This window comes from Corapipo altera, unplaced genomic scaffold (genome assembly GCF_003945725.1).
Source record: "Corapipo altera isolate COAL_440 unplaced genomic scaffold, ASM394572v1 268, whole genome shotgun sequence".
In the NCBI taxonomy this organism is placed as follows: domain Eukaryota; kingdom Metazoa; phylum Chordata; class Aves; order Passeriformes; family Pipridae; genus Corapipo; species Corapipo altera.
In genome coordinates, this window is record NW_020884901.1 from 1,952,482 (window position 1) to 1,968,792 (window position 16,311).

The window sequence follows — 16,311 nt, forward strand, 5'->3', positions numbered from 1 at the left end:
ATATTTACATGTCTGCAAGGAGAATGAGAAACCTGTGTACCTTAAAACATGCATTCCAAATTTAGTGAGCCATTTTAACCTATTAGAGAGAATAAAGGTGAACTTGCATTTCCCACAGAACCAAGACACTCTCTGTGACTCCTGAAGTCCAGATTCTAACGCTGGAACGGGCAAGAACAGTGACTTTTATGTTTGTTAACATCAGCTCAAACTGTGCATGCACTTCTCTGATAATCCTAAAACTTCCTGCTGTAGGGAAAATAAGATTTAATTCTATGTCTTAGTGGTCTAAGAGGAGGTATAAGACATGAGAAGCAGATACAGTTCTTCTAAAAAAGAATTAATATAACTACATATGAAAGAGGATAGAAAAATGAAATGAAAAGCATGATCCTCCTCTCTTAATATTTTTGTGGAAATACCATCCTTTGAAACCCCAGAAATCTGTCCTTGATTATGTTAAATTCGATTTCCAATGGCACAGAGCCCCAAGTGAGGCAGTGCTGCCCACTTCTATCTGCCCAGTCAACTGTTCCCATAGTTTAAGTGTTACTTCATTCCCTTAACCACATTCTTTCCACACAGTTTTAGGTCCCTGTGACATTAACACTGCAGTTGTGTCCCACTTGAAGTTCTAGTTGCCAGCAGAGGATCTGCTGGGGAAATACAGAACTAGTTCCTGAGCAATATCCATGTAGCAAGTGCAATACTGGGTGGATTGCAAACTGTATTCAGAATATACCCAATGCATATTAAAGAGCTGAGAATCAATTTGTTCAAAAACCCACCATCTTAAGTTGTTTTCATAAACAGGAACAATTTGTTGTCCTCAGTGCAGCCAATTCTCTCCACTAACAGAGAAATAAGATATGCAATTGCAAACAACTTTTCCCCCCAATTTATGCTTTTTTGTCTGCCTTCCAACAGACCAGAGAGCAGAACATCAGCGTGTGGAACGCTATAAATCCATGGAATAGCTGCAGTTTTAACCATGGACTTTAATTCCAGGGTGAATTTATGTGGTCCTTAGCTAAATATATCCTCCTAAGTAAATTACTCATGCAGTGCCTGGAGGAAAGCTCTCTGCAGATAAAGAGTCTGTTCCCAAACGCTCCGTTTGGCAGCACAGACGGCACCAAGCTCCAGCCTCTTCCCAGAGGCAAAAAGCCCCCCAGACTGACCCAGGGGAGTGCAGGGTCCCCCTTCCCCTGCACAGACTGCCCAGGAGACAGGTCAGTCCTGCCTCATTCCTGCTGCTTCCCAGGGCACATCTCAGCCCACTACATTTTCTCTCCAGCCCCTGGAAAGAGAGGGATTTCTCAGATCATGTGAAGCACATCACCACATTCATTTCCACTTAGCCATGCAGAAGACAGTACAAACACGAGCCTATCCCTGTGCTTTAGCAGGATGGGAAACTCAGACACTCTCTCATTATCCTTTTTTTTCCCCTCTCTTTTCCATGTTTTCTACTTCTTACCATTGGAGTTGTCCTGGTCCAAAGGATTATCTGGTTCCATTACTTCAAATAAAAGCATCCAACATGCAGTTCTCCATGCAGCAGAGGCATAAAAACACAGCAGTTGCCTAAGCTGATTCACCTGATTTATGAATTAGTGCAGCATCCATAAGAGGCTGTGTTTCTTCTTTTGTATTACATCTGGCTCCTTTTCCAACTCGATGGCTGGGTATTACAGCATGCAGGCCTTTTTCCAGCATCCTCTTAATGCATTATATTTAAAGTAGCAGCAACCTTTTTCTCCCATCCCCCAGACTAAGTTCCAGCAGTAACTAGGCTGAGCTGGCAGCGAGCGCGGCTCGTTCCGAGCGGGACCTGCGAGCGTTCTCCGAGCCGCGTTGCTGCATAAAGAGAATGATTGATACAATCAAAAGTAAGTGGGCTTTGACACAGCACGGCTTGCACTGCAGAAAATCCCACCAAAACCAGGCAAAGGTCCTGAGGGTTTGGGGAATGCCTGGTGGAAGCCACCAGCCTGCACCCCCCTCACGCACAAACACAAATTATGTCCTGTTCCCTCCTCCTCCTCCCCCCCTCGCTCCGATCTTTTATAACCCTGGATCTCCTCCAGCAATAGTCTGCTGCTTTACTCGGTTTATAATAAACTCTGCCATTCCCTCGTGTCCCCCGGGCTGCCTTGGGAAGGAAGGAGGCTGTTTGTGGATGAATAGCCCAGCCCGTGCCTGACGGGGAGGCAGCGCCGTGGCTGCACCGGGCACTGGGAACTTGCTGCAGCAGCAGCAGCCCTTGGCTGGGACCTCGTCCTGCATTTCCCTCCTCTGCCAAGCCAGGACTGCTGCTAAGCTGGCGTCTAACAGCTCCTGCAAACGAGCTGGAGGACGAGCCCCGGCTTGGCTGGACTCTCCCGGTAAATGACACCGGAGTGTCTCAGCAGAGCCCGGCTCAGCTGACAGACACAGCAGGGTGGCACAACTCAGGTCACCTTCATTCTGCCCCTTGGGTCTGCCACCGCCTCCCTGAGACCTCACACAACCCATAACTCTTCTTTGTGCCTCAGTCTTCCCTAATATTGACATTGAAATATATCTTGGCGTGCAGGAAAAGAGCTGAAACCTCCCAGCTTTACATGCTTTGAACTTCTTGGATAAATGATATGGCACAAGGGCTGAGGAAGAAGACTCCATCACCTGGCTCAGGAATAAAAACCTCATTTTCTCTGAAGACATGTCCACAAAGTAGCATTTCATTTCTCATGAATGCACGTCCCCAAAATAACAGAAAAATCTATCAATGTGCAACTCTAAACCAAGCCGTGCCTCCGAAAGGTAAATTCATATTGCTGTAACAGCAACCCTGAAATAATCCTTCAAATCCAGCTTTCAGGATCCATTTTACTTTGAACCCATGATTCAAACACTCCAGTTAAGGCACTAAAACATGCCTTGTTTCAAAAGAACACTTTCCACAGAATGGAAGGCAGGAATTGCTCTAAACAGCCACAGCACGTTTAGTGCGTTTGGGGTCTGTCAGGGCTGGTGCCAGAGGACTCTGAGGCAGGCAGGGCTTTCTATTTTGGGGCCCCCTGGGTAATGCTCCTGCCTCAGCAGCTCCCTGTTCCCAGAGTCCTGTGAGCAGTGTTTGGAGCTGCCTGTTGCCGCCGGGTGCTCCGGGCTGTGGGCGGACAAATGAATGGCTGGAAAACACGGAGCTCTGCGTGGAGGAATTCACAGCAGCTCGAGAGGACTCTGGTAATTGTGCCTTGCAAACACATTGGAGCACTGTTGCCGAGGCTTAGGCCATATTAATAGCAGAAAGACTCATTTCCATCTATTTGTTTTAAGCAGAGCCCCCATTAAACACGGCTCTGAGATCTGTGCCCCGGTGGAAATTACAGAGCTGCAAACCCTGCGCTCCCCCCTCGCCCCCCACGCTCCCGATGTTCTTTACAACTTCAATACTTCTCCCACTCGCTGCCAAAACAAAAAACCTCCCTCTTTCCACGTTCCCCACAAAACCACCCACTCTGTGGCTCCAGGCACATGGCACTGCCTGTTAGAGCTCCACCTGCTCTGGGTCATGTCCCGGGTTTAGGAGCCCGTGTTTGATGGGAAGGTGTGTTCACACCTCACCCTGCAGTGTGGCAGCCACGGGGCAGGAGGGGTTTAGAGAAGTCTGGGGGCTGAGGAGTCCTGAGCAGGTATCATCTGCCCATCCTGTGTCCCAGCATGTGGGGATCCAAAGACAGGCTGAGTGACTCACTGCCAGCCTTCCTCCACCCCAAGGGACTAAAAATGCCCGGGGAATCGTGGCTGTCAACGGAATCCACAGTTCTGGGAAGAACATCTGAGTCAGGACAAACGACATACAGAGAAACAATTTGTATTCTTCTGTGAAACAGATGCTGCACATACATAATACAGATATTTTAGAGCCAGGGAAGAATAAACACCTGTGACATCTTTCCTTGTGGAGAGTCAGAAATAGTGCAGGAATGCTGCAGAATAGCTAAGATCGAGAGATCGAGATAGGAAAGTGAAAGGCAATAGTTATTTAGACTTTAATGATTTTGTGTGACAACCAATTTGATTTTAATGACATCCAAATGATTTGCTGATCTGTAGTTACAGCCCTAGTAAAAATTAATCCTCAGTGTGTAAGTCAGAGTGATGTCAATATTTTGGCTAAGGCAGCGTTCACAGTTCCCAACAATCGTGCAATTGTCGTACCTTCTTTGTTTGAGCTCAGCTCAGGCAGGGAGGCAAAGGAGCTCATGCCATGATTTTGAAAAGCAAGGGACAGTTGGAAGACCAGGGCTTTGATCACTTGGGATTTTAATTGCTCAGGCACTGAAAGGAAAACTGCAGAAGTGAAGAGGGAAATGATTTTCAGTCAAATGGCTGAATGGGCAGAGGCTGTGCTAGACCAAATCCTAGGAAAGGAGCCAAGAGCACTGAACTAATGAGTGTGGAAAGAGAAGTGGAGCTAGAATGTTCTCTGGAATACCCATGAGGTTTAAGTAGAACACAAAATGTGGAGTTTTGGAAAGCTGACTCTTCAAGGAAGGAATTTAGAAATTGTTGGAAGGAAGTGGAAATTGTCTTCTGTTTCTGTCTAATCAGAGCATCTCTGCATTCCCCTCAATGGCTGGTTTGGAGATGAAAAAAGAAGGACTATCTAATTGCCTAATGGCTGCAGGATGTTTGCTTCAGCAGCTTGTATAACCAGGCTCCAGTTGTGCTCAGTGTGTCAGACTTGACTTTGGAGGAATTTGGAGCTACCACTTCCTAACTCCTGTGCCTCCTCCTGACAGATGGAGTCATCCCTCACACTGGCATTTATTTTACACTGTGACATGCAGCTGTAAACAAGAGGACCCTTGCTTTTAGTTTGCTGTAAAACTTTGGGCACATCCCCTCATCTCTCTGGTACCAGCCACACAGATCAGCTTTGAGCCTTTATCATAACTGAGTATTTCCAGGTTGAGCAATAAGTCTGAGTTTGAAGCAGTATAAATGTGGTGATAAAACTGCTCTGGGATTTATTTCAGGGCAAAGGATTTCCTTTGTTGGTCTGTTTGGACCAGGTTTTCCTCCTTCATGGACAGTGGCAATGATTACAGTCAGCTGAGTCCAGGGAAAGTCTGTTTTCTGTTCTACCAGGTGCCTAAAGATCTATAGGAAAAAGTAAGTGGAAATATTTTATATGTAAACAAGCACAGCCAAGGGACATCGTGAGAACAATATTCCAGTCTTCCCAATAACATTCCATTCATCCAGAAGAAAGTGTAGGCATAATTTTTGTGATGTATCACATCATTTTATTGTGATAAAGCCTGTCTCAGTCTGAGAATGATACCAATGACATCACAAGCATTAATGAGGCCTTGCTCACAGCAAGCAAAAGTTACCCTTGGCATGTTGTACCCAGAGACCCAGGAGCCCAGGGCACCTCCTGGCAATCATGACTGTGAGTTATAAAAGTGAGTTATAAAAATGAGTTATAAAAACTTGAAGAGCTTCAGCTATTTCAAAAGTTCCAGTAGCCCTAAAATGAGTCTTTTGCAGTACAAGCAGGTTAAAAAAAACCCCCAAACATTCAGCAATTACATCTTAGTTGCAAACATCTTTGCAAAATGATCCTTGGGCACCCGTGCCCAGTGTGCCACCTCAGCAGTGCCCCACTGTGTGAGAAGACCAAGCTGCAGATGGAAAGGTCCCTGTCTCAGCAGTCTGACTCCATGATTTTAAAGGTCTTTTCCAACCTAATGGTTTCAAACAAGGAGACATTCTAAGGCTGTGGGCTGGATATCTGCAGGGATGAGTGGGAAGGGGGTTGGTTGCTCTCCCCCAGGAGCAAAGTGGGCTCCGTTGTCGGGAGCAGGGAAAAGGCTCAGCGTGAGGCCCCAGCTGCCACCTCCCAGCCCTCCTCTGGAACACAGACTCAGATGTAGGAGGGAGCAATGAATGCCTGTGAGCTGAAAAGCCAGTGAGGCACAGACCTGCTTAACAAAACCGTTTGCCAAGGTTACTGGGGGTGTTGTCAAAGCCTCCTCTTTTGTGAGGGCTGAATAACAATTCATACCCAGTAACCGGCTCCGCTGTTCCTTTGGCTTTACCTGGCAAGTTTTCAAAGTCACTGCTCATGGCTGGGGCTGTTCCCATTGAGAGGCAGCTTATCTTGCCCTGGACAGCAAGTGCAGGGATCATCCGACTCCAGAAGCTCCTGCCAAAGCCCTTTTGTGCTGCTTTGCTGCTTGAACTGAACCACAGCTCTCAGAAATGTGCCTGAATGTGACACGAGCACAACGTGGAAATGAGGCAGCCTTGGTTACCTCATCCTGGAGGGGAGAATCCCCCTGAGAGAAAATTAACCTTTCATTTGGTAACCTCAAATCCAACTGGGATCTTCAGGAAGCCCCAGTTGCAGAGCAGCCCCAGGTTCTGTCCATGCAGAACACTCCTGCCAGCCAGCACAAGTCTGGGTAAGAGAAGGCATAACCCATTTTAAGCTTATTCCTCAAGAATCACTCCAAGGGTGATCCCTCTGCTGAGGTGCCCAGTGCCACATGGAAACCCCTGCTGTCAGCTGTGTCCCCTCTGGAAGGTGCAGTAACAGGGCAGACATCCTCTGAGGAGCCTGTCTCTGGGGAGATGGAGTTGTACACTATTAAATCAGCAGGTTTTTAGGTAGTTTTCAGCAGAAGGTGATGCTCTATTCACACATCTTTTCATCCAGAACTCAGCAAAGCTCCACCAAGGAGAGAAAGGATAAGCAAAAGAAAAAGGTGTAATGGTTAAATGGAGTGTGAAAGCTGGAAGAGCTGTGCTGGAGAAAGAGCCAATGTGAGAGACATTCCCTGGACATCAGTGCAGGAAATGGTTCCTGTCACATCCTCCCCTCAGTGCTCCCTGGTGCTGGGGGCCTTGGGGAGTTTGGGGTATAAGGAAGTTCTCAGGTGTAGGAGCAGCTCAGTGCCCCAAACATGTCACTGACTGAACCACCTTGGGCTGAGAAACCACTTCTGCCCTTTCTGAACAGACTGAGCCTTTTATCTCTGTTCAAATCTCTGCCACAAACTACTAAATTTTGTAATCATTAACAAAGTTCTAAAGAATAAAATAACAAAATGCTTCGGAGTTACGGGTTCTATAGTCATTACAATCAGAAAATACAACTATTGCTATGAAAGGAGTGCACATTAAAACTTCTTGAAAGTACACATTAAAACTTCTACCATGAAAAATGCCAGCAATCAATATTTTAAAGACCCCAAAAATTACTACCAGCAGGACATTCTTTCAGGGTCACTAGAATAAAACATTACCTCTTGCTACTGTGCACTTCAGACTGAGGAAAGTGTCTTTGGGCTTCTTTAGTAAAACCCTACTGGGAGTTTAAGGGAGGAAAATAAAACCAAACTGACTCCTGGGCAGAGCAAACAAAAGGTCTGCAGCACCCAGAGCTCTGTGCCCAATTTACTGAACTGTCTGCTCGGATTCCACCCCAGCTGACTCTACAGATTCCTCTCCATGTTCCTGCAGTTGTCTCCTAGAAACAGGAACAAGAAGCGTTTGCTGTTTTCTCAGCTCTTTTGAAAAGCTCTGCACCAGCTTTTCCTCACGTTCCAGACACGCAGGAATCCAATTTCCTCAACGGATGGACAGCCCCAAAGAATGGATTCCTCTCTGAAACCAGGTTATGGAGAGGAGATCCAACAGCAACAGGTGCAATGGCAATGTATCATTCATAAAAAAAGTACCAATGGAAATTATCAATGTGTCATTAATAAAAAAGTACCAATGGAAAATGCAATTCCTGGGGAAATCATGGACAGACTCTTGAAACACGGACACAAGTTGCACCTGATGTTTCTGTGAAGGTTCAGGCTAAAATAATAACTATCCAAAATAATAACTATCCAAAATAATAACTATCCAAATAAACTAATATATCCTGCTGGGAAAATAGCCCTGGTGAAGCATTTATAAATCTTTCTATACATTGAAAATTCCCCTGCCTTCCCTCTTGCAGGTGAGGGTGACTCTGCTATTTCTGCACATTGGGGATTGCACATGATGGACCAAGACTGTTCTTTGTTTCTCCAGCCTGGATCAAGGCACCTGGGACTTCCAGGAAATTCTGCTGCACTTCACAAAATTCTACAAAAAGCAGAAAGGTTACAAAAAGCAAACACCAGGTTCAGATGGATCTGAGATTATTTCAAGTGACATGAGCAAGGCCTTGCATTTTGTACAGAAATGGATCTGTCCAGGGTAAAACCAGTGTCACACTCAGTGTAAATGACAGAGAAAAGTGACATCCAGAGCCTCTGAAATCCTGGTTTGCACAGAGCACTGGAGTATTCCCATACATCCATAGTTACAGGACTGAAATACAGCATCAAAATATTGTTTTCTTTCCATTTTCTCTCCAGAAGTATGTGAAACTTAGAAAGAAGACAAAATTCCAGACAAGGTTTAGGCACATGAGCAAAGCTGTTGTGTTGGGACGTGGTGTGAACCCTCCAAGGCTCTCAGTCTGCCTGCTCTGAGCCTCCTCCTCCTCCTCTTCCTTCCTCCATTTATTGTTTCCTGTCTTTTCCTCCCTCTCTCCTTTTTTTGTTTAGAGATTCAGCCAATTGTTGTCCCTCCAGATCAAGCAGCCTCTTCATTTCAATGGCTTTTTCAGGCTAAATTGCTCCATATGGTCTCTTGAGTTACATGAAATTCCCACAGCAAAATGCAAAGATTTGGAACTAACTTTTGTTTGCTGCTGTCACATGGAAAGTGAAGCTCAAGATAAATGATGGCATACTCTTTCCTCCTGTTTCTAATTTGTTTCTGATTAAAAAAAGGCTCATAATATCTCTTTTTTTTTGGATATTACTGTCATTCTTTTTGTTGTCCAGTAACTTCTGATTCCACATTCACTTTTTCAGTTCTCTTCCCTGCTTTAGGCAGAATAAAAACATGAGAACACAGCCTCAGCTCCTTCTCCATTAGTTCTGCCTGAGCCAAGGCCTCAGAAATAGAGAAACCAGCTTTTGACCCGAGGTTTGCACAGGATTGTTGAGATATCGGTGTGGCTGTGAAGTACATCCAGCAAATGGAATTTCAGACTTGGCTGGAAAATGAGAAACTTCACTGAAATCAACAGGAAAAGGAAACAGAAGGTGAAAAGACAGAAAATAAATGCTCATCTTGGCAGGGAAAAGGAGACTGTGAGGTTCAGTCCTGCTCTTCACTACTCTGATGAACGAAAATCCTGACTAATCAATCATCCCTCCTGCACCTCCTCTCCTGACTCTTCCAGTATTTCTCTGATTAGTCCATGTGAGGGTTGTCCTTTGTCCTTTTCCACAGAGCATGTTGGGAATCTAGACCAGGAATCAGGAATCACACAGCTCAGTCCATGGATCCACCACAGCCTGGCCCTCAGGGGCCAATCTCAGCTGCTTCTTCCATTTACCCCAAAACATTCTGAACTCAGCACAGATGAAGGGCAAATACAACCAACATTTACTTGCAGCATTTTAGGCAATGTCCTTCTCCTTCCAGACACCCTTTCCTGGTTTTATAACCAATCTCCTGAAGAGCTGATCTGCTCTAGACACTCCAGTAAGGTATGTACCACTTGTTCACCTTTTCCCAAACCTATTAATTTTCTGTATCAGGTCTGACTTGCTGCAGTAACTGCTTTAGATTTGGTTGCTGCTCCTATGGCTGTTCAGACATGTGTGTCCTCCTTGCCCTGTGCAATATTATCCCTCTCAAATCTCCAGTCTTCCAAGAGTAACTGAAATTATTACAAGAGTTGGAAGAATTAAAAGCACTTTTTTTTCCTCCTCCTTTTTGGCAGCCTCCTTTTATCTGATTTAGCAGCGTCCTCGTTTGCCTTCTTATTCTGACAAGGAGATACAACAAATTTCTATAATCAGTTCCCATCACTTGATAGAATAATTTCAGTGTCAGATGAAAGTGGCTGTGCCTGATGCCTGGAAATGCCCTCCAGCCTTCCCAGGGTGGGAGATCCCCTCTGTGGGTCTCTGCCATCATCACAAAATCCTCCCCATGTCCAATTCTCCAGCCACAACGGGCGTGTCAGTGAAACAAGTCTGTCCCAGGGTTATGTGAAGTGCCCCTCAGACACTGGAGCAGGGGGTTCAAAGCTCTTTGAGCTCCCATATCGAGCACCAATTTAATTTCCCTTTCTTCATCAATTCTTCATTCTCTCGTGATGTCTTGGCAACATTTTGTTCCCTTCCACATTCATCATTAGCTTCTTTTTTTCTCTTACTTCCTTTTATATTCCTTTCCCTCCCCATCTGCTAATTTAAAAGGAAATTGCCTGGTATTCAGCATTATCAGCCAATCTGTTTACTCTGCTCTTGTTCCAATGAGGACCATTTCTCACACTCTGAGCTCTGCCTCCCTCCTGCACACCATTATTATCCTCAAAGCCTGTATTCTCCTCCGAGTGCCACCTGGAGAGCCGACTGCCCTTCCAGAGGGACGCGGCTTCCAAAACTTCGGTCTCTCTTTTGAAAACGAAGACAAGGGAACAGAGCTCCCTGGGGGAGCAGTGAGTTGCCCAGATGTTGCCTTCTGTCCCTCCCAGGCAGTCCCAGCACAGCAGGACGTTGGCACACGTGGAAAGGAAAGGTCCTGGCACCATTCTGCCCGTTGGAAGAGCAGCATCCAACCCTCAGATGCCATCCCAGCCAGGGAGAGCATCTCTGTGCAGAACGAGCTTTTCCTTGAGAAGCAGCTTCTCGTGGTCCCGAATCCTCCACTCCCACCTCCTCAGCCCAGCTGTTCCCAGCAGTCCCTTCCTGGAGCACCTCCAGCATTCCAGTTCCACATCCCTGGTTTTGCCCACCCTGCCTTGCTCAGTATTACACAGCTCAGGATTTCATTGCTGGAAATAACACTGATTTTGAGCTCCTGCTCCGACCCTTGAAGACACCAGATGAATAACACCAGGTCTCCTTTGCTCCCTCTCACAGTGGTTAATGCTGGGAGTGAAGTGTTGGAACAGCCCTTGATGGAAACAACGTGGAAGTTTTGCATCCTCAGGCACAGCCAGTGCAACTGGTGTCAGTGCTGCTGGAAACCAGAGAAACAACTCACAGCAAAGGCTTTGTTAAACCTGCAAATGCCAGAATTCTCCTCTCATGGTCTACTGAGACACTTTAGAGAGACCCCTCCAAAGGGGGCTCACCTCAGGAGTGATGATCCTGCTGAATTATTTTAAATATCAGGATAAACAGAAATGGCACTGAAATATGCATCTGTTTCTATAGAGATGAGATTGGCTGCCAAAAGTGATCTCCACTCTGAAATGTCAGCTGTGAATCTACAAAGTGATCAGATTTTTTCAAATTCATAATTAACTTGGCTTTAAATAGAGGAGTTTGGAGTAAATGAGAGAACTGAGATTGCACCTCATCAAATATTATAGTTTGCATCTCAGGTGGATGTTATGAAAAGATCTGTGCTGATGTGAACAGAGGTGTGACATCCTCTCTCTGCCCTCAAGCTGGTCCATGGTGAGAGAGGTATTCAAGCCCACAGGTAATTTTAAGCAGGTAAGCAATCAAACCTGCTCCAGAGTTGAAGCACTTTACTTAACTGGTGTTTTGATAAAAGCAGGTCTTGTCAAAGTCAGTGAAAGCTCCACAACCTCAAAATGGCAAAGACCAACTTCTCTGGGGTTACTTAACCAAAAAATATTAGTGTATACGTATGTTTAGCACTTGGGAATTAAAGTCACATTTTTGTATGATCTTGTTACTATTAATACAAATCTTTATGTGCTGAAATCTTGTGTGACTGAAAAGTAGATCAGAATGATTTTACTGAATATTGGAGCTTGACTTCTTCCCAAGTGCAGGAGGGGATCATGCTGCTGCATTGTATGTTGCTTAGCAATATAATGTGAGAAGCAGCACCACAGTCCTTGACAGCACCATTGTCCATTGAAATGCTTGTGAAATATTACCTGGGTTACATAAAGGTAGCACACAGTCACAGAAAGGAGCATGGAGTTTCCAAAAGGACAAAGAGAAAGGAGGCTGCAAAGAACAGGCATTGCTATTCCAGTGGCAGAAAGGTCTCCCTGGCTGATCTTTCACTCCCTGAATACATGCAGCATAAATTAAAGATGGAGAAATCTGTAAAGTCTCACTCCAGCTATGCTTAGGAATGATCTGCTGGACTGGAGAGTGAATATTCCCTCCCAGTGGAACAGCTCCAAGCCCATGGAAGTGCCTCTGCATTGCTGCCTCACAAAGACCTCCTGCTTATTGTTCCCAGGTTTTGCTTTGGAGGAAAATTTTGTGCCCTCCTGTCCAGCTTCCTCAGGCTGAGCAGAACATGGGCAAGAGGAGGAGAACTAAGCCAGGATGGGTTTGTCCTACAAACAGGTCACACAACAGGGCCCCATGAGTGTGACAAATGGGAATATCCCCCTCTGGAGGCCTCCCAGCACCCCCGGGTACAGGAACACCCTGGGTTTGCTTTTCTGTGGTGCCTTTTGCACAGACATGTCAATCTGCTCCTGCTTCACTGGTTTGGACAGGAACAGCCTCTGCCATGACCTGCCTTCGTGTGTGCCTTGGGATGTTGCTTTGGCCCCTCTTCCAGCTGTTCCCCAGGTTGTAACCAGTGAGAGAGAACAGCCTGGGCAATCTGCTCTCCGACCTTCCCAGAGATCCAGGGCCTGGGCACTGAAGCACACCCAGTGCTGCTCCCTGCCCAGTGCTGGAACACTCTGACTCTTCAGCATTCCCCTGATCCTCTCTTTTCTCCTGCCTGGCTTCTCCTCTGTTCACCTTTCCTGGTGCAGTGTTGAAATCCCACAGGAATGAGCTGCAGTGACAGAGCTGTGACCGACCCCAAGGGCGATGGATTCCTCCGAGCTGCTGCAGTGGGAGTCACAACCCCAAGGAAATGGATCCCATCAGACTGACTCCAAACTCCAGGACATTCACCAAGTGCTGTCACCTGAGGAAGCATCAGGCTCATACTCTGACTTGCTCACACGGAACAAACCTCAGATTATGATGGTTCATAAAGACAGAGGAGCATATCTGCATCTTAGCAAAGGAGTATTGAATAGACATGACAGATCCTAGGGGCCTTTCCAAGGAACAATTCAATATTCCCTTTTATAGTATTTGGCACAGCACAGAGTTTATTCAGCTTGAATTAACTAATGGATTTGAGCATTCTCTTCAACAAAGAGAAAAGATGTTGAGCTGCACTGACTGCAGGGCTACAGAATGCTCTGGACCAATTTCATAAACTGCTGCCCACAGAACCTGTGCTGCCTTTTCTCTAAACTCACAGGCACTCATGGCTCGTATTTCAAAATGAGAATTTCTAAAATGTGCTTAGAACACTCATTTTTGTTGGTAGATGTATCACCAATAAACTTGGGAAGTTACTTGCCTTTATTAAAAAAAGTGAGAGTGGATAAAATCAAAGATGTTGTGCTGCAGGAAGAAACCATGTAAGAGAACCAAACACTTCAGGGTGGCCACTCCCTTCCAACATCCCACAAACCCCACTGCAGGAACACAGGGAGCAGGGATTTAGGGGAGGACCCAATGCCTGCCCAGAGAGAAGAATCTCTTACAGATACAGGAGTATTTTCATGACAGCTTTCCTCTGGCCTTTGAATCATTTCACATTTCTTTGAATGCCTTAATTTGATCCCCCTAACTTAGCCTTTTTAAGCTTCTGACATATTCTTGGTGTTCCAGCCCTGGCTCCTTTTTATCCCATCTGAAATGAAGATCTTTTCTGTGGCCTCTGTGCCTCTAATGGATTTTCTGGTTAAACATAAGTGAATGCATAATTCAGCCAGAAGGTCTTTCATAACAGTGCAGCTTTACAATAGATTAAAAGCAGTTAGCTTTTACTAATACAGGCCCCTTTTTGGAGCTGGTGCTTCAGAGAAGATCAGCAGAGACAGACTTGTGCCTTTATTCCTTGTTTTCATCCTGAGGAGAGGTTTTTCAAACTCACTAGAACTCAAGTTGCTTTAATTTTTTTGCTTTAATTTTTTTGCTTTAATTTGCAGCTGAGGACCAGCAGAGCTGGCTGGCATGATACAACTGAGCTCTCTGCACAAATAATTCTAGCAAGGAGAATAAACAACATCCCTTTTTTCACAGTCAATTGCTCAGAATAACTTCCAAAGGCTGCCCTTACGGTTCTGACCTTCCTGAGCACGCTGGAAGCACCCAGAAGTGGGGAACAGTTGCAGTCAAAGGGTGAAGAGCAAACCCTTTCCTGGCTTCCTCACAGCTGAGCCTTTCAGGATCCATCAGCATCATTTACTTGGCTTGTCAGTTCAAGGCCACAAACCCATCCTTGTGTTTCCCTCTGACTCAGCTAAGCCTTGGCACTAATTCCCTCTGGTCAGAGGATGGAAAACACACCTAAACAACAGCTGGGGATGCACCTGCCTGCAGTTGGAAGTGCAGCAGTGACTGTGGTGGGTGATGCTCCTCAGCATGTGCAGCTCATGCTCTCCCCAAAAGGCCTTTCCTCTCACCTGGGTCCCCTAAAGGGGCTGCAGAGCAGACCTGGAGCCAAGGGATGGAAGGGGGGCCCCCACTCGTGTCCCAAAGGCTCCTCCCCTGCACAGCAGGAGGACTCAGCACCTTCAGTGCACAGGTGACCAACAAGAAGCAGGATTAAGTGACAAGAGAGCACCTACACACATGGCAAGGGACACAAGGGAACAGCTTTTCCCCAAAGACCCCACAGTGAAGTGCAGCAGTGATGGGAACACCTCTGTGCCCTCGGGGTTTGGGCAGTGGACATCGAGGCACTAAAACCTTTTCACTGGGATTATCTGAAGAAATCAGTTTGGGCACCGGTGCTCGTGGCACACTGCGGTGCCACCTTTTGTTCCCCCATAGCAAAGGCTGAAACTCCCTCTTGTGGGGGATTTGGGAAGATCCCCTCTGGAACACAAACACCACGGCAAGAAATCCATTCCTCTCTTTTCAATCTTCCCTTTTTCCCCCACTGTGTCCCCTGACCGTTCCAAACAGGCTGTGCAGGTCCAGCCTTGGAGCATTTCAATACCAGACAAGACAGAGCTCTGAGCAACCTGATTTGACCTTGGAGCTGCCCCCGTTTGAACAGGAGGTTGGAAAAAGAAGTGTGGGAGCATGTTAGGAACTTCCTACTCCTCTCCTTTTCATTAGTTCCAAACGTAGTTGACATCATCATCTGTTGAAGACTTTAGGCCAATTCCTACAGGAAACATGGAAATGTACTTCAGTGTCCTCATTCCCAAGAGAGGCTAAGGATGGAACAGAAGAACAAATAAATATCCAAGATCAAGCTGAAGTATCTTAAGAGTCTCTCCTTCTGCCTGTGCCCCGAAGGAACCACAAACTGCAACCTCAGGTTCTGCTAAATTACCATTTGGATTCACACAGCTGAATTCTTAAAATACCAACACGGTTCTGAGCATCAATATTTACTTTCTAAAGCCAGCTAAACAATCCATCTACACAGTTTCACATCCCCAAGCCTCAAAGCACTTTGCAAAGTCAGAGGAGCACTGCAGGTCCTCAGAGGTTACAACTGTTTGCTGGGAGTTATGAGCTGAGGTGAGTGCCTGGATCCTGGGCTTTGCTGTGGAGCTCAAATCATCCCATGAAAGTTCAGCTCAGTCACTTTGGGCTCATCACAATGAACATCTGATGAGATGGCAGAGATGGAGGCAGAGGACACAAAGGCAAAACAGAATTCACCACTCAGGAGATGTTCCCATTCAGAGCCTGTGTGTAAGAATAAACTCAAGAAATAAAAAGAGCATTTCAGTCATTTCTTGCAATGAAGGTTTCTAACATCATAAACAAGGTCCCAAGGCCGTGGTATCAAATGCTGTCCCAGTACAGCTGCACCCTTCTCTTCCTTACATTTCTAACTGGAGTCAACTGCCCGTCCTTGAATTTATTTTTAACAGCCAGCAGGCATTTCAGCTGTGGGGAAAGGGCACTGGGAGTACACACAAACACACTGCAGTGGGAATGAATAAAAGAAGAAGACATCCAGATCCTTCCAGCTTGGATCCCATTCATAAATTAACCACAGCCCTCACCCTCTGCAGTTCTGTAACACAGAGTGCAGTGGTAATTATGGGGAGTGTTTCCTCTTGGCAGATGGAGGTTTTGCAGCTTCCTCACCTTGCTCTGCTCTGCAGTTTCTGGATTGTGTCCTGACCTTCTGTTCAACTGCATTCACCCTGTCAAACCTTCCAGGGCAATTCAGTCCCCTGATCCTGCTCCAGTGCCAATGAGCTGC

At 46.1% G+C, this 16,311-nt stretch overlaps 1 protein-coding gene and 1 long non-coding RNA gene across 7 annotated transcripts in view; one reads left to right on the forward strand and one right to left on the reverse strand.

Moving 5' to 3' along the window:
- The window catches only part of DAB2IP (DAB2 interacting protein), a 201,740-nt gene that overhangs the window by 172,206 nt on the left and 13,223 nt on the right, over positions 1–16,311 (reverse strand). The window contains exon 1 of one of the 6 annotated variants that reach the window (XM_027650218.1): positions 1,602–2,030. The exons of 4 other annotated variants lie outside the window; for them this stretch is intronic. In XM_027650218.1, coding sequence (XP_027506019.1) covers positions 1,602–1,719 — 118 coding nt within the window. In that variant the 5' untranslated portion in view covers positions 1,720–2,030. Of the gene's footprint in view, positions 1–1,480; positions 2,031–16,311 lie in introns of those variants that run through there. One more of the 6 variants, XM_027650220.1, reaches the window with a different exon arrangement.
- LOC113950394 lies at positions 1,795–2,697 on the forward strand. Its single transcript, XR_003528729.1, has 2 exons — positions 1,795–1,892; positions 2,579–2,697. It is a non-coding gene; the product is annotated as an uncharacterized LOC113950394 (long non-coding RNA).